Source organism: Phoca vitulina, unplaced genomic scaffold, assembly GCF_004348235.1.
Source record: "Phoca vitulina isolate PV1807 unplaced genomic scaffold, GSC_HSeal_1.0 scaffold2, whole genome shotgun sequence".
Classification (NCBI taxonomy): domain Eukaryota; kingdom Metazoa; phylum Chordata; class Mammalia; order Carnivora; family Phocidae; genus Phoca; species Phoca vitulina.
Genome location: NW_022589705.1, coordinates 70,395,394 through 70,408,206, shown reverse-complemented (window position 1 = coordinate 70,408,206; position 12,813 = coordinate 70,395,394). Strand labels below are relative to the sequence as shown.

Sequence of the window (12,813 nt, the reverse complement as noted above, 5' to 3'; positions counted from 1 at the left end):
AGTGCGAAGGGGAAAAAAGCAGAATTTAAAAGCACACTTAAAATAGTTGTAGAATTGTGCATTCTGAGAAGACCTGAAGCAAAGCAATGAAGTGTGGGCTCTGGAGCCAAATGACCCTGAATTCAAATTTAAATCCTGAATCCAGCAGTTACCTACTGGGTGACTGGGCAAATAACTTAATCTCTCTGTGTCTTTGTTTTTTCATTAAAAAAAAAAAGCTTTTAGGGGTGCCTGGGGTGGCTCAGTCGGTTAAGCAGCTGCCTTCGGCTCAGCTCATGATCCCGGGGTCCTGGGATTGAGCCCCGCGTCGGGCTCCCTGCTCAGCGAGAGCCTGCTTCTCCCTCTCCCTCTCCCTCTGCCTGCCGCTCTGTCTCTCTGTCAAATAAATAAAATCTTTAAAAAAAAAAAAATTAAGAAAAAGATTTTATTTTTAAGTAATGTCTACACCCAACGTGGAGCTTGAACTTAAAACCCCGAGATCAAGACTTGCATGCTCTACCAACTGAGCCAGCCAGGTGCCCCTTTGTTTCCTCATTTTTGAAATGGGCTGGTGATAAGTCACCTAGTTCACAGGGTTGTTGTAACTTGTGTTAGTAGCATGTAAAGCTCCTAGGAGAATGCCTAGCTTATACCATGTGCTTAAAAATACTATGAATATTCCATTGGGAATATTAGTCTTGAACCATTTGAGTTTTACTTATTATTATTATTTTTTAATGGCATTTTTTAAAAGATTTATTTATTTGAGAGAGAGCATGCACACACATGCGTGAGAGCAGGGGGAGGAGCAGAGGGAGAGGGAGAGAATCTCAGACTTCCTGCTGAGTGTGGAGCCCTACCCAGAGCTCAATCCCAAGACCCTGAGATTACAACCTGAACTGAAATCAAGAGTTGGATACTTCGCTTAACTGACTGAGTCACCGAGGTGCCCCACCTTTTGAGTTTTAAATTGCGATACATCTCTACATAAAATATGACCATTCTATAAAATGCTCCCTCTTTGGGGCTCCTGGCTGGTTCAGTTGGAAGAGCATGCAACTCTTGATCTTGGGGTCATGAGTTTGAGGAAGTTGGGTGTAGAGATTACTTTAAATAAATAAACTTAAGAAAAAAGAAATGCTCCCTCTTTGATAGTTTTAGAAAAGAGGATGCCGCCAATCTCTTTGAAACCATGCAGTGAGGAATATAGAAAGAATTCAGATGAGGGGAGGGGCGCCTGGGTGGCTCAGTCTGTTAAACATCTGCCTTCGGCTCAAGTCATGATCCCAGAGTCCTGGGATGAGCCCTACACCAGGCTCCCTGCTCAGCAGGGAGTCTGCTTCTCCCTCTCCCTCTGCTCCTCACCCGCTTGTGCTCACTCTGTCTCTCAAATAAGTAAATAAAATCTCTTAGGAAAAAAAATTCGGATGAGGGGAGATTTTTTTTTTTTCCTCCTAATCGTAAACCTAGTAATGTTCATTAAACTTTGGGAAGTGCAGAAAAATATAAAGACACAAAATTGTTCATAATGCTACTACTATCCCAGTGCTAGCCATATTAGCATTTTAGTTGAGTTCCTTCTACGTTTTTTCTTGTGCATTACTTTTTTTTTTAATGTACAAATATGTTCTGATTATAACACATATACAGAGGGGCGCCTGGGTGGCTCAGTCAGTTGAGTGTCTGCCTTCAGCTTGGTCATGATCCTGGAGTCCTGGGACCGAGCCCCACAACCCTATGTTGGGCTCCCTGCTCAGCGGGGAGTCTGCTTCCCCCTGTCCCTCTGCTCCTCCCCTGCTGCTTGTGCTCTCTCGCTTGCTCACTCTCTCAAATAAATAAAATCTTGAAAAAAAAAACCACACACATATACAGAACTGGAGGGTATTTAGCCTAGAGAAGTAAACTATTGTATAAGTCAAGGTGAGTCCATAGTACTATGTTGGGGGCCTGGTCAGGGTTACTGGCTATAGAAATAAAGTATAGGGGCAGGAAAAAGGTATTTCTGAGGTTGAATCAACAAACTTCTGGAGCAGTGATGTCAAAGATATTTTTTTTTTAGCTCTCGCTCATGAAAAAAGGCAGATAGAACATAGGAGGAAGAGCATATTTGCTGGGGAAGATGTTTGTTTTGTACATACTGAGTTTGAGAATTGAGGACATTCAGATGGAAATGTCTAATAGGCAGTTGAGGTATATAACAAAGACTTGAGAGGTAATCTGCCTGGGATATGAATGAGAGCACCCCAGTAAAAATGTTTAAAATTAATAAAGATGGTATCTATAAAGATATAAATGTATTTGACCTCTCAGTATACCTTGCTCTAAAAGGGCAGGTACTCAGCATAGTATTGCCACATAGAAGGCCTTTGTGGAATAAATGAGTTAACTGAAAGAGAGGAGCCATTAATTTGGTCTCTGTAGAATCCTAATGAACTTGTGGGAGTCATATTTATTTTAATTTTTTTTTTTTAAGATTTTATTTATTTGACGGGGCACTTGGGTGGCTCAGTTGGTTAAGCATCTGCCTTCAGCTCAGGTCATGATCCTGGAGTCCCAGGATCAAGCCCCACATCGGGCTCCCAGCTCAGTGGGGAGCCTGCTTCTCCCTCTGACTCTCTCCCCTCTCATACTCTCTCTCTCAAATAAATAAATAAAGTCTTAAAAAAAATAAAGATTTTGGGGCGCCTGGGTGGCTCAGTTGGTTAAGCGGCTGCCTTCAGCTCAGGTCATGATCCTGGGGTCCTGGGATCGAGCCCCACATCCGGCTCCCTGCTCAGTGGGGAGCCTGCTTCTCCCTCTCCCTCTGCCTGCCACTCTGCCTACTTGTGCTCTCTATCTCTCTGTCAAATAAATAAAATCTTTAAAAAAAAATTAAAGATTTTATTTATTTGAGTGTGCAGGAGCCAGGGGGGAGGGGCAGAGGGAGAGGGAGAAGCAGACTCCCCGCTGAACAGGGAGCCCGACATGGGGCTCGATCCTGGGACCCTGAGATCATGACCTGAGCCAAAGGCAGACACTTAATTGACTGAGCCACCCAGGCGCCCCAGAGTCCTATTTATTACTTATCTTTCCTTTCAGTTTTGTTGGTGTCTAAAATTTAAATTTCTTTCTTTTTTTTTAAAGATTTGAGACACAGTGAGAGAGGGAACACAAGCAGGGGGAGTGGGAGAGGGAGAAGCAGGCTTCCCACTGAGCAGGGAGCCTGATGCGGGGCTCGATCCCAGGACCCTGGGACCATGACCGGAGCCAAAGGCAGACGCTTAACGACTGAGCCACCCAGGAGCCCCTAAAATTGAAATTTCTAAAGATAAATGAGACCTCTGTTTTTCTTTACTGCTTCTGATGGAATGTAATTTGGATGTCTGTAATTCATTTGACTTAATCTTGAATTTTTTTTAAAAAGGTGATAGTGAGGAAGATTGTTCCAGTGATTCTTCACATGCTCAAAGTATGTCATAATGGATATGTTAAAGGGGACCTATTTATTTGGACTAACACATGAGGGTGAAAAGATTCAGGAATATAAGAATATATAAATCAGTATAGGGCAAGCTGTAAACATAAATACCCATGAGGTATTGAATCTTTGAAATTGTGTAACTTGAAGAAGTCTTAATGGAATGGCTGTGTCAGAAGATCCTAGGTTGGTGTCAGAAGATTCTGAGTGGGAAGGTGGACTTGGCAAGACCCACCTCATCTTATGCACTGTGCCCTTCTCTTTGTATACTTCAGGCAGCAGTTGGTTAATTTGCATGTGTGGTTTCAACTGTCACACTGTATTGACTCATTCAGAAAGCTCCATGAGGATAGGCCCCCCCATGTCTTTTTCCCCAACACCTAGCATAGGTTAGAGTAGGCTCTCCGTAAATATTTGTCCAGTGAAGAAAATGGTGAATGGATCAGAAAACATTTAGTCAGACTTGAGAGAATATTCTGTGGTGGTGGAAGTGGGTGGAGAATTGTTAGGCCTGTAAAGATTGATAACACATAGTATCTGACCTCAGGGAGCATAAAATCTGGTATTGAGTATAAATTTGTCAAGTTCTCTGGTTTTAGATTAACCATTGCAGACAATAAGTAATTCGCTGACCTGAAACAGAGTTTGTTTCTAACAAAGATTTTAATAAATTTCTTGAGAGATTGTGTGAACTCTTATTTTTATGTAACAGATAAGCACATATTCTGTGTTCCTTCTCTGTACTCATTTAGCTGCAAAAAGGATTGTTATGGGGTGAGTTTTATGATCCTGTGTTATTAAGTTTTTTTATTAAAATTTGGAATTTGATTAAATGAGGACATAATGCTGTTCTGAAAATATAGAAGGAGCTCACATCTCTAAAGTGTGGTACGGCAGCAAGATACTTAATTGAATTGATATACTAAAATAAATGGCTTGATCATTCAGATGTGCAAAGACCAGATAATCCAGTGTGTTAGCTAACAGTTTTTACTATATATGGTGTAATTGTTTATTATATATTTCCTTTAAGGTTCTTTTTTTTTTTTTTAAAGTAATCAAGACTGTTCTTAATTATCGGAATTGATATGGAGACTGTTAGTTTGGAAACTAAAGCTGCAGAAAATCCAGTGGAATCCTGCAATGCTACCACAGCTATTTGTAGTGCTTCAGGCAGAAAAATTAAAGATAAGAAGTTAGGACTTTTTGAAGAAATTATTCTGGGGCAGGGGCAGGGGGTAATGAATTCAAGTCACATGTAATTCACTCAAGATAAAGTTACCCTCTGAAAATAAGCCTTTCCTATAGAAGTAGCCCCAATCAAAGAGTTAGGACTAACCCAGTCAGAACGTAGAGGAAAAAACTTGTATCCTGCCTATGCGTAATTCAAGTGGTAACCTAACTAGATATATCAACTGACCATAAGCAAAACCTAATCAGTTTTTAGGAGGGAGATATATATTAGAGAGTACAACTCTGTGGAACCTAGAGAATCCCCAAACAAGAATTCAGTAGTGATTTTCTAGCATTGTCCAGAGAGAACATAAGCCAGCTTTCCACCATCATTTGAACAAATTCCTTGTGTTGGACAGATGTAGTTTATCAGGCTTGATTGTATTCCATTTTCCTTTGTTTTAGATTTCATACTACCAGGTACCATCTTAGATAACCACAGTATGGATAATGGGGTACTCTGTGTGGTAATATGACTATCCCTTATTATAAACAAATAAATTGGCATTTGGCTTACATGTTAATTTTTAAAAATAAACTTAGTTAAAAATACAAATATAACATCATTCTTTCATAAATTGGTTAGTGTAAATCAGGCCTAATCAGTTCTGTGTATGCAGGGAAAAATGGATTTTATGAAGTTATAGAGCTGAGGATCATACTCAGGAATAAGTCTCTTTTTGTAGAAGGTAGGGATCATAGTCTTATTCTCGGATACCCAGTGCTTGGCACATGGTTGGGGCTCAATTTAATGTATTAATGAAACTCATCATTATTGAATTTCAGAGATCGAAACTCCAGACCTCTATTGAGAACAGCTATAGACATTTTATGGCTTTACTCTTAGATTTATTCTCATGTCAAAAGAGCAGTTTTGGCTTTTCTTTAACTCCGCAGAATCGGTTCATTAAGTGACGAAAATAGAATTCTCTAAACAAATCAGAGCCTAAAAAGGCAAATAAAAGGTGTATGCATTTATTAGAAAAAAGGGGAGGGACCGTGCATTTGAGAACAAAGACAGTCTGTTTTATTGTTTTTATTGTTTAACTAATACTTTAATTTTATTTTTTTAGACCTTATTGCAATATGCAAGCAACAAGAATGCCTCAGAACATATGGTGTATCTTCTGGAGGTATATCGACTTGCCATCCAAAGCTTTGCCAGTGCACGCCCATATTTAACTACTGAATGTGAAGATGTCCTCTTAGTGCTTGGCAGATTAGTACTGTAAGTTTAAGTACTTAAGTCACTGTTAAAATTGAGTACTTTAGATTGTAATGTTTGCCTGACTTCTCTTTACTGTGACATCACGTTATTCAGAGCACCGAAAGTCATACCTTTGAATGGAATTTCCTTTGCTCTGAGTCTTCATACTCTGGTTCCCAGGAGATAAAGTATAAGTGAAGCTCCAGCCAAACATAATCAACATAATCTTTAATTGCCTCCAGAGTCTCTTTTTACTCAGGCTTAGCATCCAAGAATGATACATTTTCTTTCTGTCCTTAGGTATAGATCAATATAAGTAACAGAGTATCTGGAAACTGTAGTGGTCTTTGAGGGGAAATAACTATGAAATTTTTCAGTTCAATTACGTTATTTGAACTAAGAATAATTTTACTAGCAGAAAATATCAGGATATATATAAGATTACCACCCTGAGTCCATGATAATTTAGCTGCTGTTTTAATATTTGGCTGCCTAGTAGCAGATAAAATTACACCTTTAACGTAATTTTCATCTGCAAATTGAAAAGGTACAACAGCTATTCAGTTTTTAGATTGGTTTAGTTTACAGGTTGTTTGGAAGGATAACTTCTAATCTGTGAGAGGTAAAGAAATGGCCTTCCCAATCCTTCTTTTCCTCTGCAAGTGACAAGAACCTACGTAGATGACAGTTACATATATTTATCTCTTTATCAGCTGAATTGACAGTAGCATGAGCTCCTGTTTTTGTCTTCTGGAATCAGAACGGTTCTATTCAAGTACCCTCCTATACCCTAATAAACTAAACTGCTTGGAATATTTTTTCTAAAAGGAATATATTATTACCAAATGTTTTAAAGCCACAATGTAACTATAAAGCCTCCTGGTTTTTCTTTTTCCTCTTTTTTAAAGTTGAAAAGCCAATATAACTATGTTGAAAATTTTAAAGAGTAAGAAACAAATTTCAAATAGTCTAAACAAATGTAAAATGTATATTCAGTGTCATTGTCATACTGTATTTGATTATGTTTATAACCACATTTATATCCTGACTTCATTATTTTACATTATAGGAGTTGTTTTGAATTACTGCTTTCAGTGTCTGAAAGTGAACTGCCATGTGAAGTCTGGGTACTCTTCCTTCAGTCTCTACAGGTGAGTTGATTTGGGCTGAAAAAAGATCACTATTTAGATATCCAAGACACCTAGTTAATTTCTCCCAGCAAACTGAAATGGAAAATTTGGAAGAAAAACAAGTATATTGTATATTGATATTAAGTTCATGAAATTTTGAGAAAGAGGTCTTCCAAATGAAGGGGTGTGTTAAAAATTGCTTTTGTCTTTCATTTGGTTTTGTTAGTCTTTATATAGCTTAGGAATCAACACAAGTTTTCATTACTCAGAAACAAAGTTTAAAAGCAAAAGCAAAGTTTTAGACAGAATAAAGCTATTAAAAATGTAAAATTGTATGTGGTTATAAGGTAGCAGTATTTGGATCATTCTAAGTACACTTATCTAGTAATTTCCCCCTAACACTTCAGGGATTGTGTCTAGCATTGTAAGTCTCTCAAACAACCAAAATAGTCATCATAGATTCTATTCATGCATTTTACTTACAGAAGAGCTACATTGGCTCTCATATTGGCTTGATTATCAGCTTTCTGAATAGGTGAGCACATCAGAAAGTTTATGGAGGATAGAGTAGGATAGGAGGAAAATACAACAGGAGGCAAATTTGCATGTTACTGATAGAGACAGAAAAACTATTCTAAAAAATAGACAATGGTAATAGCGGTCATTCATTATCACTGTGTACTAAATACTGCTCTACTGTTTTATGTGTTTTGTGTCTTGTAATCAAATTACAAACCTTATAATGTAGGGATCATTTGAATCTCCATTACAAACAGGGAGACAGGAGAGAGTGTTGATTAGCTTGCCCAGAGTTACACTCAGATTTATAGCCAGAGCTTGCTTTTTGCCAGCTGCTCCTCGAGGACACAGACTGTGTAGTAGTCTGGACCTGTGTCGTGTAGGCACAAGTAAGGATTTGAATATTAACAGACATACTTCATTATCTGGAAACTTCTTTCCTCTGGGATATATAACCCAAAATGAAATGATAATAATGTTAGTCTTTTTCTTTTGGCGGAAAAGAGGATTGTTTTTGGTTGTGTCCTTGGCCTATTTTAAATTTTTTTTTTTAATTCTGTTCATGAGAGTCAGAGAGAGAGGCAGAGGCAGAGGGAGAAGCAGGCTCCCCGCCTAGCAGGGAGCTCGATGGCGGGACTCGATCCCAGAACCCTGGGATCATGCCCTGAGCCTAAGGCAGACGCTCAACCATCTGAGCCACCCAGGCGCCCCGAGAAATTCCGTGGCCTATTTTAATCCCTGTGATGTGATCCTAATTCCTCACATATTCATAAAACTGCTAAAATCATCTTTCATACATAACACACTGATTTTGTCACACTATGTTTTGAGGCCTGCCAGTAGTTTTGTCCTGTCATACAACAGTCTAGAAGGGCAAATCTCGTTATTCTTGTTTGGGTTGTTACTATTATTTATAATAGTATTATTTGCAGAGAGAATACTGTCATATTTCTTTATTATTTTCTTAGATTGTATGCCTGCATAAAATATTTGCCTTTTCCCTCTACCTGTGTGTCTTTTCCTACTATTTATCATACAGGATATATTTTTGAATATGTGTTCAATAAAATAAATGCAGTAGAGGTACAGATAAATGTAAGACATGGTCCCTGTTGAAATCTAAAAGGTTAAAACCCTGAAGTTTCGTTATTTTAGTGATAAATGGACAAGGCAGCAGATAGTTTTGAGGAAAGTTTTGGTAAGAGAATAGTTTTATCAGAGCAGGCCACAGAGAGAACCCTCTCATTCACTGTTTTCAGCTTGTGTAACCCTTCCGGGTCTTTTACCTATGGATATGAAAATATACCCTGAAATGGATTTTCTAATAAACAAAAATGAGATCCTATTTTTTGCAACTTTTTTAAACCTAATTTTATCACAGATGAATAAGTTTGTATGTATAGTTCTCCCTTATTTGGAATGCCTGTGCTTCTGTTATGTGGTTGCACCATAAATTATTTTGCCAAATATTTGTTATTTATTGTAAATAGTGCTAAAGTGAACTTCTTGTGCTGGTATTTCTGTATCGTAGATTTCAAGATGTGGACTCATATTTTTTTTTACCTTAAAAAAAAAAAAACAAATTTAAGTTTTGAAATGATTTTTAAAATTCTACCATAGTTGTTTTTTTTTTAAGATTTTATTTTTTTATTTGTTTGAGAAAGGGAAAGTGAGAGGGAGAAGCAGACTCCCCGCTGAGCAGAGAGCCGGATGTGGGACTCGATCCCAGCACTCTGGGATCATGACCTGAGCCAAAGGCAGACACTTAACCGACTGAGCCATGCAGGCACCCTCTACCATAGTTTTTAAAGACTTTAGTATTACCCTTTAAAAGTAACATTGCTATAATATATACCTGTTGGCAACAAAGGATTATACACATCATTCTTATGCAGAATATACTGTATTTTGAACAGATGAAAAATAGAAAGCTGCTTTTATTTTTAACCCTGACTGTGGTCTTTTATTTTAGTTTCTGTGTATCATGGTGGATAGTATTATTTTCTGCCAAAGTGTGATGACACAGGTCAAATATTACATATAAGGTAATCAGACACTGCAAATTCTGAAATTTTTACATGGAATCTTCATCTTCACTGTAGAATAAATGCCTGTCAGCCTAAGTTAAGGAGAAAGAAGCCCGAGGACAGTTCAAGCCCTTAAAGGAAAAATTGCAGCATCGGTTAAATACTGCTGTTAGTAAACTATTAAGTGGAAATAGCACTTTCTGTGTCAATTCTCAATTTTAAACCCTTTCTCTGCAGAAGGTAACTCAGCACATTGGGAGTGCATGTGTTAAAAACCTATAATTTTGACATTAAAGTTAAGGGAAAAAATGAATTTTATTTCTTATATTTCACTTAAGTGACTATAAGATTATATTCTTAGGTCTGTGGACATCATTAACGTATATTTTCCAGAGAATATTGCTGTAAATGGGAGCTTATGTTTCTTGAGAATTTCAGCATTCTAAAATAAGAGAAAACACATTAAAATTTTAGAAGATGGGAACAACCAATAATCCTCACTAGTAATAGAGGACAGTGGAGACATATACTTAATCTTTTATGTCAAGTTAGATTTCTGACCCCTTTCTCCTGACCCTTTGTGTACATAAATATTTTAAAGAACAAACTATTGACAATTATATTTTGTTTTCTGAGGACATAGAATGATAGCCAATAACTTAGACTTACCATGACATTTTATATAGAGCCACTTTTCATTTAAAAAATCATTTGATAGAAGAATTTAAACAATGAAAAAATGTGTCAATTGGCCTCATTAAGTAATATTTCTATTAGAAGGAATAGGTTGTCTTTGTGAGTACTGCAGAATCCTTTAAAAGAAAGCTGAACAGTGGCCTTAAAATAATTTAGTAATGTGAGGTTGTAAATTGAATTGTGGTGAAAATTTTACCTAAGGTGAATTTAAGAAAACATTTTAAAGGTGCCCTTTAATAGTGGAAACACCCTGGTTTCATTTTTTAAAGAAAATAGTAATAGGGGCGCCTGGGTGGTTCAGTCGTTAAGCATCTGCCTTCAGCTCAGGTCATGATCCCAGCATCCTGGGCTTGAGCCCCACGTCGGGTTCCCTGCTCAGCGGGGAGCCTGCTTCTCCCTCTCCAGCTCCCCCTGCTTGTGTTCCCTCTCTGTCGAGGATAGGTTTTTTTTCCTGCTTATTTCTTTTTAGGAAATGCAAGATAATAGTTCCTTTTATAGATGTTCAGATACATTGAAAAGGCAAAACTCTTTTTTATATTGCTTATTAGCCTGTTTTCTGGATGTGCTGTTTTTGTTTTAGGAGTCACATGATGCATTATTGGAATTTGGGAATAATAACCTACAAATATTGGTTCATGTTACCAAGGAAGGGGTGTGGAAAAACCCAGTTCTTCTTAAAATTCTGTCTCAACAGCCAGTAGAAACAGAAGAAGGTAAGCCTTAAAACTTCACTGACTATATTGAAGGAAGATTTAGATCTAAGAGAATTAGAATTCATTAATGGGTTAAAATTTTGTGAGTATCACCTGTGTATCTATACCCAGTCTGTTCTCCTTTGAATAGTAAAAACTAACCGTTAGCATTTAATGTTTTGCCTAAATATTCTTGCATTTTTAGTAGTGTTTTAAATATTCCTTGTACTTACTTTAAAATGTTGCATTGAGTAACAGTGTTTATATGAAGTTCCTGAGATACAAATGAATAATCTGTTTCTAGTCTTTGGTATATGGTAGAGCTTTGCTCATATATTGTTCACTGGTTACTACAACTAAGACCATGAAAAAAATTACTTTTTTATTTTAAACGTATGAAATATTGGAATTTAGCATTTTGTAGAGAAATGCAAAGAATGAACATTTTTATTTGCAAAATTATTAGTTTAAGACCAGAAGATTTGTGGATTTGAACTGATATTTGCATTTTAGGCACACAAAATTATCTCATTTAATACCACCAATTGTGATTTCATTTGTTTTAAGTTAGTAGAAAATTAAAAGGATCACATTCTGTTAAGTATGTTTCTGGAATAAAAATGAAGTTCAGAAGAGTTTTTATACTTTTGGCATGTCTTTAATTTAGATCTTGAACAGACAATTTGAATATTGATGCCTTAAAATATCCCAGTTATCTTATTCATTCATCAAGTTTGACAACCTACTATATACATGCTGTTTGGTTTTCTGTATAGTGAGAAGATTGGCAGTAAGAGTACTTAAGAGTTTTCTCTTGGTTCCTTTTCTCTGCTAATTCTACTGCTTATTAGTCACACTGATGAGGGAAAAAAGAATAAGAGAAAGAGCTGTTAAATAGAAAAAGGTTGGTTTTACTGTTTTCTGTTGAGGTTCCCAGTAAATGTCATCCCTTTTCATACATAGATGGAGGCTAAAATATCACTTTTCTTATTAATTTAAGTTGCTTAGAGGACAGAGCCAAATAGTTTCAGAAGAATCCCAGAATTAGGCAGATCCCAGTCCAGACGAGGCTTGACTAGGGCCGGGAAGAACGCTTACTCTCTTGCTCTCTATAGGCAAGCCTAAGCCCAAGAGGAAGAAGGGTGGAGTGGTGTTAAATGTCCCCACTTTATTTTCTCTTGATGTACTAATCAAATACATCACCCCATACATCAAATACATCACCTCAGGAATTAACAGTACTTAATTTCTTTTCATATAGAAAAAAATCAAGAAATGGGGAGAAGCACTATTCTCCTAACGTCTCGTGGTATCATATCTATTCAATAAAAATTAAGTACCCACTATCTATAAGACTCTGAGTGGGTACAGAACACCTACATATCGAAGGAATTATTCTGTGAACTGCCATATAAGTGGCAGTTCATATAAGCCTATATAGTCTGCCTACTTTCTCAGTTGGCCCTTAACTTAATTTCAGGTCAGGAGATTAGGAAGATTCTTTTATGGCTCCACCGCCCTTGTAGCCCAGGTATTAACATATATTTGAAACTAGAAAGCAGTGACTATCATCTCATTGATTGTCCTCTGTTCAATGATGTACTAATCAGAAGCATAAAAGTACACATTTTTTTAGCCTCCAAGGAACTCAATAAATGCTTTTGTTTATTTTTTGGATAAAAAAAGATTTTTATTTTTCCTGGGGTGCCTGGGTGGCACAGTTGGTTAAACATCTGACTCTTGGTTTTGGCTCAGTGTGATCTCAGGGTGCTCGGATCGAGCCCTGCATTGGGCTTCATGCTCAGAGTGGAGTCTGCTTGAGATTCTCTCTCCTTCTCCCCCTGCTCCCCCTCCCCCACATTCTCTCTCTCTC

General features: G+C 37.2%; 1 protein-coding gene across 1 annotated transcript in view; it reads left to right on the top strand.

Moving 5' to 3' along the window:
• The window catches only part of RLF (RLF zinc finger), a 90,023-nt gene that overhangs the window by 26,372 nt on the left and 50,838 nt on the right, over positions 1 to 12,813 (top strand). Inside the window, exons 2-4 of the mRNA XM_032432003.1 lie at positions 5,743 to 5,897; positions 6,946 to 7,027; positions 10,829 to 10,961. Of these exons, the coding sequence (XP_032287894.1) occupies positions 5,743 to 5,897; positions 6,946 to 7,027; positions 10,829 to 10,961 (370 nt within the window). The remainder of the gene's footprint in view (positions 1 to 5,742; positions 5,898 to 6,945; positions 7,028 to 10,828; positions 10,962 to 12,813) is intronic.